At 37.5% G+C, this 16,533-nt stretch overlaps 1 protein-coding gene across 3 annotated transcripts in view; it reads right to left on the reverse strand.

The window, feature by feature from the left end:
* Positions 1-16,533, reverse strand: part of LOC131029898 (inner membrane protein PPF-1, chloroplastic) — a 216,747-nt gene that overhangs the window by 70,511 nt on the left and 129,703 nt on the right. For all 3 annotated transcript variants that reach the window (XM_057960564.2, XM_057960563.2, XM_057960562.2), the window contains 2 exons: positions 15,751-15,824; positions 15,500-15,604 (listed from right to left, as the gene is read on the reverse strand). In XM_057960564.2, coding sequence (XP_057816547.1) covers positions 15,500-15,604; positions 15,751-15,824 — 179 coding nt within the window. The remainder of the gene's footprint in view (positions 1-15,499; positions 15,605-15,750; positions 15,825-16,533) is intronic.

The following is a 16,533-nucleotide window of genomic DNA, read 5'->3' on the forward strand; positions in this document are numbered from 1 at the left end:
TAAATTGGCGCCAAAAGGAGGAAGGCCGACTTGGATTTAACAAAGGTTAAAGACTCATATAAATAAAGTCACTTGCAAATACAATCATTCACTTCACATCATATGCAATCAGCGAACTATCTCTGCAATTAATGGTGCGAAACTTGAAGAGGATTGTGCGAACTTGTCCAAAGGATATAAGGTATTTTTGGTGGAGACTTGGTGTATTTAGAAGGGCAGATCTGATATACAAAAGAGGATCAGATCTGGAGAATCAAGCTAAGTATTGTATTTGTACAATTAAGAGTGAATACATAATCTGACCTGTGGGTCTTTAGTGTTGGGTTTTTCCTCCTTGGAGGTTTTCCCAGGGTATTTTGTGTTTGTCTCCTACTCTCTTGTTTCATTTGTGGATTTACTTGATTATGATTTACTAAATGCTAACAAATAATTAAATGTTACAAATCTGATTACTGAACTAGGGCACAAATTTAACATGGTATCAGAGCTAAGGTGTCACTAATTTCAGATTTTAGTAAATCATTTGTTGCATATAGTTGTTGTTTGTTTTCAAATTAAAATGTTAGGTTTGAGGGCTGAAGATAGACTTGATGGAGCCCTTGATTTTGCTTCTTGGAAAGTCTGTATTCTTTTGATCCTTGAAGACAATGATCTGCTGAAATTCGTAGAAGAAGAAAGGTTGTCCCCTCCAGAAGATGCTGAAGAGCTGAAGCAGTTCAAGAAAGACTCCCTCAAGGCTAGGAAGATCATAATTGAATCCGTCAAGAATCATCTTGTCACTGTCATATCAAAATTTGCGTTTGCCAAGGAAATGATCAAACACTTGGAAGGGATGTATGAAGTCAACAACCTCAACAGGGCTCTTGCTCTATGGCATCGGCTTCTTCACATGAAAATGAAAAAAGAAGACTCAATCATAGCCTACTTCATGAAGATCAATGAACTAAAGGACAAGCTAAGTACTCTTGATTGTCAAATTTCAGATAAAGATCTTGTTATGATTGCATTTAATGGTCTACCTGATGAATGGGAACCATTCATTCATAGCATTGGTGGAAGAGTTGATCGTCCCAACTTTGAGCGTCTTCAATCTGATTGCATTGAAGAGGAATCTCGAATTGAGGTAAGAGGAAAACTCAAGAACTCTCACAAAAATGATAATCATATTCTCTTAGCTAAATCTAGGAAAGGTGGACATTGGAAGAAAGAAAAGAGAAGCAAAGATTTTAGATCCTCCTCCTATGATCCAAGGAAGAAGTAAAGAGATTCCTCTCACATTCGTTGCTTCAGATGTGATAAGTATGGTCACTATGCCCGAGATTGTCAGAATGATCCCAAGGAAAGGGAAGCCAATTTAAATGAAGTTGTTGAACAAAGTGAGGATTATCTTCTTATCTCTGCTCTATCAAGCAATGTCCCTACAGACAGTATTACTTGGATAATTGACAGTGGTGCCTCCAGACACATCTCAGGTTTTCGTGACCATCTTTCAAATCTGATTGAAAAAGATACCAACCTTCATGTGGTAATCAGTGATGACACTAGATACTCGGTAAAAGGCTCTGGCACTACCTCTTTAAAACTAGATTTTGGTATTTCCTTACAACTCTGTGATATCCTTTTTGTACCTGGTATTAAAAGAAATCTTATTTCCATTTCTGCCTTAGAAGATAAGGGTTTGCAAATAGCATTTTCTGAAGGGAAGGTACTTGCTTGGTCTAAGAAATCTAATTTCAAAATTGCTCGTGTTATTGGAAATAGATATGATAGTTTATATAAGCTTGCAGCTAATCCAATTCAAGCTCTCATCCATGAGGCCCCTTAATCATGCGAGCTATGGCATAGAAGACTTGGACATCTACACTTTCAAGCTCTTCCCACTCTCGGTAAAATGGTTAAAGGTATGCCTAAACTTAGTTTATCTCATGATGATGCTTGTAAAGGTTGTGCAATGGGTAAGAATGTAAAAAAACCCTTTTCTTAAAAGTGACAGTAGGGCTAAAGAAAAGTTAGAACTTATTCATTCAGATTTATGTGGCCCTATGTCTGTAGCATCTCCTAGCGGCTTCCTTTATTATGTTATCTTCATAGATGATTTCTCTAGGAAAACATGGATTTACTTTCTTAAATCTAAAGAGTCTAAAGAAGTCCTAAACAGATTTAAAGAATTCAAAGCCTTAGTTGAAAACACTACAAGGAATCGAATTAAATGTTTAAGATCTAGCAGTGGAGATGAGTACACCTCGGGTAGTTTCTATGATTTTTGTGTTAAGGCAGGAATTAAGAGGGAGTTCTGTGTTCCCTACAATCCTCAGCAAAATGGAGTTGCTGAAAGAAAGAACATGACCATTGTTGAAGTTGCAAGAGCCATGATTCATGATCAAGACCTGCAACCTTTTCTATGGGCGGAAGCATCCAAAATAGTAGTTTACATTCAGAATAGATGTCCTCATCGTGCTCTAAGGGATGTAACTCCTGAAGAAGCCTTTACAGGAATCAAACCTGACATCAACCGCCTAAGGATATTCGGGAGCCCGGTGTATGTTCATGTGCCTGAAGAAAAACGAACCAAGTTGGATCCCTCTGGAAAGAAAGGCATCTTAGTGGGATATAGTGAATCTTCCAAAGCCTTCAGAATCTACATTTCAGGTCAAAGGTATGTTGAGGTAAGTAGAGATGTAACTTTTGAAGAAGATATTGCTTTCAAAATATCTAAAGGTTCATTATCTGATAATAATGATATGGTGATTGAAAATCAAGATTCAAAGTTGATGCTAACCCTAAGATACAGAAGGAGTCCACTAACCTTCTGGATCAAGAAGTTCAGGATGACCCAGTAAAACCCATGGACTCTACAGATATACCTCAGGATATTGTGGTCTGCAAAAAGAGACCACTTTGGGTGAGAAACACGATTCGAGATGCTGAAGGATTTGCTGCTCCCAGAGGAACCTTTAGAGATAGCAGGAGACTCCAAAATCACGCCAACTACATTTTCGTGATGTGTAATATCATTGAGTCTAAACCTCACAATGTCAAAGAAGCCATATCCCATCATGCTTTGAAATCAACCATGGATGAAGAGTATGGGTCTATCATCAAGAATGATGTCTAGGACATTGTACCCAGACCCAAAGGTAAGTTTGTTGTTTCTTCTAAAAGGTTGTTTAAAATTAAACATAATGCTGATGGTAGTATTGAAAAATATAAAGCTAGGTTTGTAGCTCATGGTTTTTCTCAAAAGGAAGGAATAGATTATGAAGAAACTTTTGCCCCTGTTGCTAGATATACTTCTATTAGATCTATAATAGCTATTGTTGCAGCCAAAGGTTGGGAGCTGCATCAAATGGACGTTAAGACACCCTTCCTCAATGGTGTCATTGAGGAGGAAGTCTATATTGAGCAACCAGAAGGTTATGTAATCCATAAAAGAGATTCTCATGTTTGCAGGTTGAAGAAAGCCTTATATGGGCTCAAACAGGCTCCTCGTGCTTGCTATGAAATAATTGATAAGTACTTACTAAGCTTAGGATTTTGCAAGAATGATGTTGATGCTAACATTTACTTGAAAATTTATAATGATGAGAGGCTTATTTTGGTTTTGTATGTGGATGATTTTTTCTCACTGGTGAAAATAAATTAATCCTAAGATGTAAGAAGGAATTAGCCTCAGAATTTGAAATGAAGGATTTAGGTCTAATGCATTACTTCCTAGGGTTAGAAGTATGGCAAAAATCCAATGAAATTTTTCTAAGTCAAGGAAAATATACTATTGATATTCTGAAAAGATTTAGAATGATGGATTGTAAACCCATGTATACTCCTATAGAATCTAACTTCAAGAAGTTAAGTGTTTCTGCAGCTAACTCTGATTTTGCAGATCCATCTAAGTACAGGCAGTTGATTGGATCCTTGATGTACCTAGTCAATACTAGGCCAGATATTTGTTATGCTATGAATGCCCTCAGTCAGTTCATGAGCTTACATAAACTTGTTCACCTAGTTGCTGCCAAGCACATTCTAAGATACCTGCGTGGCACTATTGGTTATGGGCTGAAGTATTCACTTAATACCTCAATCTTCTTGGAAGGCTACTCAGATTCAGATTAGGCAAGAAGTGTCAAGGACGGGAAAAGTACTTCAGGTATCTGCTTCAACTTGGGCTCTGTAGTGATCTCTTGGGCATGTAGAAAGCAATCTTCGGTAGCATTAAGCACTGGAGAAGCTGAGTACATTGCAGCATCTGTTGCATCCAGAGAAGCAGTGTGGCTTCTCAAGCTCCTTGTTGGATTATTTGGTCAAGCTAGTGGTCCTACCACCATTCATTGTGATAATCAAAGTTGTATAAAGATGTCAGTAAATCCTGTGTTCCATGACCGGTCCAAACATGTGGAAACACACTATCATTTCATTCGGGATATGGTGCAAAGAGGCGACATTCAACTAAAGTACATTAGCACAAATGAGCAGGTTGCAGATATCCTTACCAAACCCTTATCCAGAGTGAAGTTTGAATACTTCAGAGACAGACTTGGTATTGTGGAAAATGGAACCCTGATTGAGAGGGAGCTCCAATCTCAGTGACTCTACCTACAGCACTTTGATCATTCTTTGCTTGTGTGCAAGAATGAAATGTGTCCAATCTATGCTTGTGTGCTAGATGGAAAATTGTAATTATGTAAAGACACACTTGTGTATTACACTTTCTATGCTTGTGTGCTAGAACCATCCTATGCTTGTGTGCTAGGTGGAAGATGTAATTCTATGCTTGTGTGCTAGATCCATTATATGCTTGTGTGCTAGATGGAACTCTAAAGGTTCAGATTATGTATTATCTTCTTCCCTAGTTAAGAGGGAGTGTTGTTTGTAACTAGGTAAGATGGGTTTGGATTGCCTTAAGGCAACATCTGAACCCATATAGGACCGGATCCTATCCTAAAGGGGTAACGTGCCCCCAAGTTAAGTTCAGGCCCTATAACCTTCACGCCACCCTAAAATGCACCACGCCTGAATAAATAAATTGGCGCCAAAAGGAGGAAGGCCGACTTGGATTTAACAAAGGTTAAAGACTCATATAAATAAAGTCAACTTGCAAATACAATCATTCACTTCACATCATATGCAATCAGCGAACTATCTCTGCAATTAAAGGTGCGAAACTTGAAGAGGATTGTGCAAACTTGTCCAAAGGATATAAGGCATTTTTGGTGGAGACTTGGTGTATTTAGAAGGGAAGATCTGATATACAAAAGAGGATCAGATCTAGAGAATCAAGCTAAGTATTGTATTTGTACAATTAAGAGTGAATACATAATCTGACCTGTGGGTCTTTAGTGCTGGGTTTTTCCCCCTTGGAGGTTTTCCCAGGGTATTTTGTGTTTGTCTCCTGCTCTCTTGTTTCATTTGTGGATTTACTTGATTATGATTTACTAAATGCTAACAAATAATTAAATGTTACAAATCTGATTACTGAACTAGGGCACAAATTTAACAACAAAACCTTTACCAAACTGGTATACTAGTACCATTCGTGATGCAAAGCTAGATAGAGTTCCAAACACTTCAAGTCCAAGGACTCACAACATGGCTCGCAATGAGGTCAACTTTGCACTTATGACTTCAGTTGTTGATAATTTTGAGCCATCTAATGTTTAGGAAGCACAAGAATCAAAACCTTACAAAGAGGCTATGGACGCAAAGTATCAATCTCTGATGAAAAACAACACTTGGGAGCTTGTTGATCTACCACCTAGTAAGAAAGCAATTGGATGTAAATGGATATTTAAAACTAAATATAAAGCATATGGTAGTACAGATAAATATAAGGCTTGACTTGTAGCCAAGGATTATGCCCAAAAAGAAGGTATAGACTATGAAGAAACAGTTGCTTCCACAACAAAAATTAAAACAATTACAATGATATTTGCTTTAGCTACACAATTTGGATGGAAATTGTATCAAATGGATGTAAAAAGTGCTTTTCTTAATGGAGACCTTAAGGAAGAGGTCTATATGATCCAACCAGAGGGATATATTGCACCTGGTTAAGAAGAAAAGGTATGCAAACTTGTCAAGTCCCTATATGGTCTCAAACAAGATCCCAAAGCCTGGTATATCAAAATTGATGAACATTTGTTAAAAAATGGCTTTACTAGGCACCCATATAATCCAAATCTCTACCTCAACGATCAACGGGGGGATATTGTAATCATTAATGTATATGTTAATGACTTAGTCATCAAAGGAAGCTCAGAAGCAATGGTTGAGTCAACCAAGAATGATCTCAAGAAGGCATTTGATATGACAAATCTCGAGCTACTACACTATTGTCTAGGCTTAGAGGTATGGCAAGCAAATCACCATATCTTTGTATCTCAAAGAAAATATTCAAAGACACTACTTGAGAAATTCAAAATGATGGATTCCAAACCCATGTCTACACCTATGGAATCAAGTTTGCAATTATCTACATCTAATACATCTTCTCAAGTGAATGCAACTCTCTATCATCAAATGATTGGAGTTTTGATTTACCTGACTTATACTAGACCAGACATTAGTTTTACACTTAATTATCTATCAAGATTCATGCAAGAATCAAAAATGTTCTACTAGAATGCAGTAAAAAGGATCTTAAGCTATATACATGGTACAATGGATCATGGTTTGGAATATAAAAGGAGTGATCAATTGTTCTTGATAGGGTACACAGATGCAAACTATGCAACTTCTGTTGATGATAGAAAATTCACTTCTGGATTTGTTTTCTTCCTAGGTTCAGCACCTATTTCTTTGGGAAGTAAGAAGCAAGCCACAATTGCTCGTTCATCAACAAAGGCAGAAAATTGTGCAGCAATTTGTGAAGCAATTTAATTGTATCGCATATTAGAAGAATTGGGGTACCACAAAACTAGCCTACAGTCCTCTAATGTTATAATCAAAGTGTTATCAATCTTGTTTGTAATCAAGTGTTAAATGAACGAACCAAGCATATTGAATTTGACTGTCACTTCATACGAGAACATGTTCAACAAAACAACATTCAGCTCCAATTTTGCTCCACACAGGATCAACGTGTCAATATCTTCACCAAGCCTCTTGCACGAGTGAAGTATGAAACATTTCAAGATTCTCTGATTAGTCCTTTAAAGAAATGATGTAATAAGGGAGGAATGTTGGATATTCCATCATTCCTACCATAGGCTTGTTTGTTTCATTTGTTAGAGTTTGTTGTTAAAAAAAGTATTTGTTTGTTAGATCAATTTAGGATATTTGTTAGTATTTGTTAAAACCGTGAGTGCCACTGAATGCACTCTATTCACCGCCATCAGTTGTACACAAACCCATGTCATAATGAATTTGAATTATTTGATTGCTCTAGAAATTCTGATAATTTCTCAATTAAGTTTGTTGTGGAAATCGAGCCCAAGGTATTTGTACTCTGACAAAAGGTTTCAAGCACCTTCAGGTGTTCCCTCAAACCATTAGCTGTTTTAGCAATTAGGATGAGATCATCCGAACATAGAAGTAACTTTAGTACATATTTAGCCAACTAAACTCCTCTCCACTAGTCTTGTTTAGCCATTCTTCTAACTTATCAATATATAGCCCAAACAAAGTTGGGGAAAACAGGCACCCTTATTTGACATCGATATCACTACCAAAACATTCTAGCATTCCATTTGATGTTCCAATTTTAGCATTGACTTACTCATATAGCCTTGTACTGTAGCTCTAAGCACATTTTTAACCCGCAATTCCTCCATTCTATTCCACAATTTGTCACGTGGTACCATGTCAAAGGCTTTTCTAAAGTCTAAAAAACAACAAAAGGCCTTACCCACTTGGGTATTCCATATTTTTCAACCAAGAACCTAATGTAATAAAATAGTCAATAGTGGAATGTTTTGGTCTAAAACAAGTGTACCCTTTAGCTCTTTTTCCTTCTATTTCTACCCAACTACTAATTCTACATTCAATCATGCTTCCATAAAGCTTCCCAAGGAGGGGGTTGACCATAATAGTGCAATAATTTTTTGGATTATTTATATCACCACCTTTGTGAAGAGGAATCACAACACTAGTTGTCCAATTATCTGGGAAACCTTCTTGAGTGACATTATTGAGGATATGATTGATATGAGGTGCAAGGACCTCAATGCTCCATTTTAAATACTCTTCTTGCAGCCCATCTATATCATGTGCATTTCCCCTTGCCATTCTTTATGCCCTACTTGATATCTTCAAACGTGAAAAGTTTAGTAGTGGCATTCATTACCGGGGGTCCCTAATTATGTTGACCGTGCTCATATAACATCTTTGCATATTCAAGCCATTGACACCCCATGATACTAATTTCTCTTTTGTTGCAACTCTTTCCAAAATCTTTTGTGATTTGGTTTTCCAAGGGTAATCAGCTCCCCCCTTCTTATGTTCACATATTTTTCTATATTTTTTTGTTTTACATGTAGATAGGAACATGAAGAACTCCTAAAGCATGTAGAAGCTATAAACTTTGTTGAAGATGAATAGATGGTGTCTATTGTAATCAATGAATCTCCAATCAATGTAGATCAAGGTAAGAGATAGAAACACTACATATGTGACATCAAGTACACTAATGAACCATGAATACACAAATGGAACGAAATATAAAACACTTTGTGAAGTTGAAGAGGCAAATAGTACTATGATCAAAGAGCACAAAAGTATTGCACGAGTGACCTATACTACAATACTAAATTTGAATGGCCCCATACATAAGTACTAGAATCTCACAAATTATAATCAATCGAAAAAGTAGGTTGCTCCATTGTTCCCCTTAAAAGGAAGCATTTAAATAACCATGTGATGATACACCCCTTAATGCGAACAAGGGAGAGGTATAGGCAAATCAACTAAATGCGGCACATGTGTGCAAGAGAATGTAGAATGCAACATCAAATACAATATGATATACAAGTTGTCAGATTCTACGAGAAGTGAGAACCGAGCCAAGAACTAATGTCGGTCGTAAATCACATGCAACAACACTCGACAGATGATCAAAGATCAAAATAGCCAAATGAAGAGAAATCTGAAATGAAGAGAATTCTGAAATGAGAGAAAAATAAAGACAAGGCAAGGGAAATTGCAAAATACTTGCAACACTCTCACCGAGCAATCACTGAACTAATGAAGGTGAGAGAAGAGTGTTGTATATATAGCAAAAATAGGGCATATGCATCCAAGAGGTTCATTAACTCCTACTTCCCATAAAACGTGGAAGGTTTTACCTGCTTGGTAAATGCCAAAACATGTGGCATAACCTCCTTAGGTGAAGACAGAAAAAGAGTTGCAAAAGGTGGCTCACAAAACCTAAAAGACCAAGAGAAACCCGACTACCCCATAACCTACTTAGGAAATGACAAAATAGTGGTTATGCGTGTGTAACTCAACTGTCCATGTGTCCGAGAGAGAGCGACACATGTAGCTGAAGTATTTTGCCACGTGTCCTCATATTAACTACTCCTAATAACCTAAGCAAGCTTAAATAATGTGTAGGAAAAATAAATACCCCCTAATATAAAACAAATAAAAAACCTACACTAACACAAGTAACACTAAAAAGGGTGTGCAAAAACCAAGGCACACACACGAGGCAAGAATCATAAGAATTCATTGTTTTCATGGTGGGATGCTCACTTGACAAAGATGTGATGGCAAATACTAAGGCACTACACAACCCCCGTGACTTATAACTTAATGCAAGTACAAAAGAGGCACAAAAAATGTGCGAAATTCCTCCCTAAGAGATACAAAACCAGTTTTTGGCGCTCTATATAAGTGCATTACAGACATATTTGCTGTTTGAGTTCTAACAAGTGTCCTTGAGAAGGACAATCATAGTTTTATGTCATGAGGTGCACAATAAAGACATAGACCAAGCATGCCTTACAAACCTCAAAAATGACAAAAAAATAAAGATTAAACCCCCATTATTCATAAGATGATCCCCCCCAAAACTTTTACAGTGATATGGTACTTTATATTAGTGCATTTATAATTTTATAGGTTCCGAAAAATGGATTTGATATATAAATCCCCAAAAGAAGCATATTCAAAATTTACATTTCTGGAATACAGTCAAGACAAACTAACAGCCCCACTGCATAGAGCTCAAAAAAAATAGGCAGGTTCAAAAAAGGGACCTAAAAAGGAGTCTACATGTGTGAAATAAGCCATTTGAAGTTCCAAAATCAAGAAGTATGCAAGATAACCTCTATGAATTTGTGATTTGAAAAAAAACATCTGTACATCATACTGAAAAATAAAATAAACCATTGGATAGAAGAGAAAAAAATACTCAGAATAAAAAATTTAAAAAAATAAAACCAGGAAACATGTCTATTATGGCCAAGAATGAGGCTCCTAAAGTTGAGCCAAAAAATCAAACTAGTCAACAATGAAGGGGGTTGAGTTGATGAAGAAACTAATGACGTTGTGCTAACACCATGTTAATGTCAACAAAAGTCTAAGCCTAGAATATTCCTTCAATTAACGAAACTGTCAAAAACTTTTCAGGTGATGGAAAATACTTCTCGGCAACGAAATATTCCGCCGAACATTTGCAAAATCAAAAACACTTCCACAAAACAAGAATATGCAAGATGAAAGAAACTTTCATAAAACATGTGAAATTTACAAAAGAGCCTTGCATATAAAGGCAAGGATGACAAGGTGAGTATGTAGGACTGAAACTCTAGCTACATATGTAGGATTCTATGGACAAATGTTGTGACACTTGGTGAGTCCACATGAGGCGCGACAAAAAGTGAGATGTCTCACAAGTGAACTCAAGAGTAGTATGAATAGGACTCTCCTAGATAGGCTTAAAGCTAACTAGATATTAGCTGACCCCACCCCATAGGGGCTAACTCACATTACAAGCTTATTTTCTACTAGGAGAGCTACTCTAGCCTTGGATATTAGGGGTGTGTTATGCATTCTACACACACACCCTGTCTTGGACAAGGGACCCCATCGTTTTTTGAAGTCTGCCCGAATGAGAGAGGGAGAGCCATAGGAAAGTTCGGATCTTTCTTGAGTCTTTTAGTTTTTGTGTAATCCCGTGATAACCCCGAGTCTAGGAGCCAAAGTATGCTGAGAGGTGTTCTGTGTAAAGAGTTTTCAAAGCAAGATTTGAACTTTTACCTCCAAATGTAAATCACACATTCTTACAGAGAGACCTGAAATTCAAAACGTTAAAGCTCAAAGCCGGCCTCCAAGGACGAAATAAGAGAAAATTCGTCTAAGAGCTTGAAGTCTTAGGGCGAATTCATGTTGCCCTCGCGTCTGTCATCAAGCCTTCAAAGGCCGCAAGAATCAAGTTCGCACAAACACTTCTCCTGGGCCGAAATGTGAAGAGGGACTCTCAAATCAGCTCATAAGGTCGAAATGGGAGAAGGGGACAAACGTGCAAAAGCCTCATCAACCCCGAGTTTCACAAACACCAAGATCGTGAATCTCATCCAAAATTGGCCTCTAAGCCACCAGAAATATCAAACAAAACTCTCAAAATCGGCTTAAATGGCCATAATGCAAAGTCATAAAACTTCAAAATCGGCTCAAATGACCAAAATGCAAGTTTGTTTCTCAGAATCGGCTTAGTTGCCCGAATTGCAAGATTAAAACTGTCAAATCCGGCCTTTATACCCAAAATACAAAGTCGTTCCAAGTTAAAATCAGCCTCCTACAGCTCGAAATTTGAGGGAAGAAGTTAAAATCCGCCTAGAAGGCCAAAATGAGAACTCAAAGTTGGCAAATCAGCCCCTAAGGCCGAAATTCAAACAAGGAAGGCACAAATCGGCCTAGAAGGTCAAAATGCGAGCTGCAAATCATCCCTTAAAGCCAAAATATCACTTAAAATAAAAAAAATCGGCCTCCTAGGGCGAGTTGAGAGATGAGGCTTGCAAAGATGCCCCGTGGACTGAAAATAACAAAGAATCCAAAATAGCTTAAAAACCGAAAAATCGCGAAAAAGTTTATTTTAGGCCAAAACAAGTGAAAAGCTCGCAAAAGTGTCTTTTGGGCCGAAATGAGAGAAAGAGAAATCGTGCAAAGTAAGCCAATGAGCCGAAATCGGCTGATAAGGTTCCAAATTCGTGCAATATAGCCGAAAATTTCAAAATCGCGCAAGTCAGAGGGGCATAATAAAATCGCACATTTTGGTAATAATGCCCAAGTTTATGGCCAAGCGAATAGGTCTTTAGTGTAAGTCACGCGAATCATCTAGGAATGTCGAGTTCCATAGGGCCTTTCACCTCAAACCCTAGGTCGGCATTTTAATGGATTTTGCAAGTTAAAGAAGTCACTAAAGGAAAAGTTGTGCATTTCACTCCTGGGCTGAGTCTTTTCTTAAGATTGAGGGTTTGCATTTCGACTTTATAAACTGAATTTCAAAGTCGAGTTTGCACTCCCTTCCAAAATCAAGTTTTGCCCAAGAGGGGGTATGGCTTATATTTCACTCAAGAGGGACGAAAGAACAGAAAGTTCGGCCTCTTGGGTAACTTCACAAAGTATGTAAAGGGGGGGTGCAGATTTCACGACGAAGCACGATCCTTACAATTCTCCCCAAAGGACCGAATTTCTTGCACAAAGGGGGCCGTTTCTTTTTAAATCTTGCATTTTGTCTAAAGGCCCCAACCTTGCAAAGACAACCAGGAGTCCAAGTTTGCAATATGTTCTAAATGGCCGAATTTTAACAAATGATAAGTTAGGTGTCTATATTTTCACCTTAACCACCGAGTCAAATGGAAGTCAAGCCATTGCCTCTCAAGGCCGAACTTCTCCACTTGGTCGCAAAATAAGTGCAAAGATATAAAGTTAATGGTCGAATTTCACTGTCAGAGAGGAGGCGTTTGAGCATCTTCTGCCTTCGCCAACCGGAGGCCCGACATTACCTAAATAAAATTTCATATGATTGTTAATTTAATTTATTTAATTTTTCAAAATGATTATTAAAAGTGGAATTGATTGTTTGCAGGTCGAAGGCATCATCATGAAAAATCAAGAGAAAGCCTGAAATGTCAAGGAGCCTTGATTGCGACCAACGCCGGAGGAGGAAATACAGGAATGCACCATATAGCGCACGACGAAGCACGGAGAAACGTGCCACCACCCGAACCACAAAGTTGAAGTCCACCAGCAAGATTGAAGACAAAAAGCAAAAGAACACTCAAAATGTGCAAACTCAGAAATGCACAACTGGATTTAATTCCAAAAATTTTGTTTAAAGAACTGAAATTGTTTAATGTAAAGCTGCCTATGGGTCCTACTCAAGATATTTTGAAACAAAGGGGAAACAGGTCAGTAGTGGATAAGTTCTGTCTAACTATCAAATTGACTAAATTAAAGCCAAATAGTGGTAGGTAGTTGGTTAGTGGTTGGGTGGATAACTGAGAATTGAGTTGGCATGGGTTAAAGCTGCCAGCTCTAAAAGGCAAACCAGGGCCCTTGGATGCAGTCAATCCTGCCCACTGATTCAATATGTAAAATCTATAAAAGGCAGAGGCCTTTCTTTTGTAAAGGGTTACATTTTGGTTAGAGTTTTTGTAGATAGCTAGAATAGGTTAGATTGTTAGAAGGTTAGAATTTAGTAGTTAGGAATAGAGTAGAAATGTTGTAGAAATTGTTCTAATGGCAACTGGAGCAAATATATGAGCATTGAAATATGGTGTTTGTTGTCTTTGTTTTTTTTCTGTTTGCATGGTTTCCTTCAGCTAATAAATTTTAGAGTTCAAAGATTTTAATGACAAAATGTGGGGGGTATTTGATGCATTTCTGGTTCATACCATTGGTGGCCTACTGATTGTAGGCCACCGTGCATGGTTAGTTTGAACCTTACTGTGCTTAGTTCAACTGCAGGTGTTCGTCTTAGGCTACGCCAGAATTGGGTGCCTAAATGAGTCTCTCCGGTCTGAAAACCCTTCATCCCTTGGAGATTGCACTGTTCTTGTCTAGTTGTGAGGGTGTCTCTGGCGAAACAAGAATCTGTTTATGGAAATTTGTCTATCCGCTACACTAGTCATTCTTATCGCTGTCTTTAGGATCCCTAAACCCTTCCCTTTTGATTTTATTCCGCAGTCTGAGAATCACAGCATCACTAGATGCAGACCAGCTTGTTGTAAACGTAAGGCCCCTTGTGCTCCCAACAAAACACATCAATCACTGAGTTATCCTGCAGTCAAGACCTGACAACCAAAACATTGAGGTCATGCTCAAATGATCAATCCAAACAGCATTAGGGATCTCCTTATTTCAAGAGAGGATAGGATACTCGGCAAGTAAATTCTATTCTGCGTTGGCCGGATAGAGTCGTATCGATACGCGACTTTAGACACGTCAACAAGGTGTTTCTAGAGGAAGTGCTTTGATTCCTCCTAAGGTAGCCCAAAAACCTCGGATACTCCTCACCAAGCATTATCTCTTACAATAACTAATGATGGCTTAGACAACTCCTCCATTTCAGATGCAGACAAGCATATTTGATGAGATTACCTTTACGTCTTCACCAACACATGCTTTCGGGGCTCTTATTCATCCTCCATCACTATTTTCACAGCATGATGCTTTATTTTAATTTATATACTTTTATTGTTTTTGTTCTAGCATTCTCTCTTCATAGAACTTTCTACTGTTAACTGATGTAACCTTTAGTCTCATTGACCTACTTTTGGTCATCTGTGAACATAAATATAATTTCTTTCTTTCTGCTTTTATCTGTACTTTTATTGTTTTGGTTCTAGGGTTCTCTCTTCATATAACTTTCTATTGTTAACTGATGTAACCTCTAGTCTCATTGACCTACTTTTGGTCATATATAAACATATATATAATATCTTTCTTTCTGCTTTTATCTGCTGGTATGGTGAATGGATGTAAATGTATTACAACCCTCAGCCATATAATTACATAAAAATCAACTTGACAAAAATGGATCAGACTGCTTTTGTTTTCTGCTCCCCTACAGGTCAGATCTAATCAACCAATAAAACCTGTTTTCCTAGAAAAATTGGTAGGGGCACAACATATACAAACAACTAATGAAAGATGATGTTCAGCACAAATAATGTGAAGTTTATAAATAAAGACAAGCAAGCCATATTGTCTATGTATGCAGATTAATGACCTCAAGAAGCTAACCTTTCCCAGACTCGTGTATTTGACATGCACGGCAAGCATTCATACAAAACCAAACCTTCATGAAGAGTTGAACAGAAAAATGCAATCTCTTGTGCTCAAATACAAATGATGTTGACAAGATTAATCTTTGTATTATAACTGTTACTAAATGAAGCTAACCTTTTTGTATACTACAGCATTTGACATGGACAGTGTGCATGATACGAAAATCATAACCACGGTGCTACATAGAACAGCAAAATGCAATCTTTCGAGCCAAGATACAAACAATATTGACAAGACTCATCTCTGCATTACAAGGGAAGATTGTAATCACCACAAATGGGAAGAGCCATGAGATCCCACTCCCATTTTGTCGAGCCGCAATAGTGGTAGGACCAGCCAGAGAGGGGATCCAAAAGAAACCTTCTGTCAACAGACCCTTCAACCAAGCCACGTCCATACAAAAAGCACATATTTATCTTAGAAAGAATGAAAGAAAAATTGTAAACATCGACAATCATTTTCATCAACTATTTTAGAAGGTAACATTAGTTGACATTCATGATTAAACATGTCCATCCTTACCTCATTTGCTACATTTGACAGAGCCCGATACAGACCAATCCAAACAGGGATGGTTGCTAGTGTTGGTAAGCATCCTATAATCATGATAATAATGTTAGTTAAGATGAAAAATAGAATTATTTAAAGCCTCAAAGAAAGCATTCAAATGCATTACCGATAGAGTTTTAAAAAAACACACTATTTTGAACATTGAACAGTAAATTGCTCACATTTGTTTCTTCAAAGATCTATGTGCAAGGCATAGACAAAACGAAAAAAATAACAATGACAAACCATCACCAGAAGAAGAGAGAGAGGGGGCGAGGAGGGCAGGGGAGAGAGAGAGAGAGAGCACAGCATACACTATATCCTTCAGAAATCACCAAGAAGCAGTCAACAAAACTGGATATTATATATGAGTTAGGAATATGTGATAGAATGCATGTCACTAAAGAAAAAGATAGATTGGCGCAAAATCAAAACAAGGCTGGTAACACAGTAAGTGTCCACAGCCTCAAAGTGATCAAATAATGTCATCTATCATCAAATAGCATAGGTTGGACCAGTTATAACATATAAAGATTGCAAGAAGCTTATCAAAAACTTGGTTAGCTATTCTCTTACAGCCAAAGTTATTGTTCTCAAAACAAAATTCCAAATGCATGCACTGAGATGCAAAAGTGATCTTCTGTAGGGATTTTATATAACTAAGCCCATATATTCTTCTATAAAGTGTATAGTCAAATCATTACTAGGGGAAAAGGACACTCAAACTATTTGGCGACTGCTAGTTGTATTTTTGGG

This window comes from Cryptomeria japonica, chromosome 3, assembly GCF_030272615.1.
Source record: "Cryptomeria japonica chromosome 3, Sugi_1.0, whole genome shotgun sequence".
In the NCBI taxonomy this organism is placed as follows: Eukaryota; Viridiplantae; Streptophyta; class Pinopsida; order Cupressales; family Cupressaceae; genus Cryptomeria; species Cryptomeria japonica.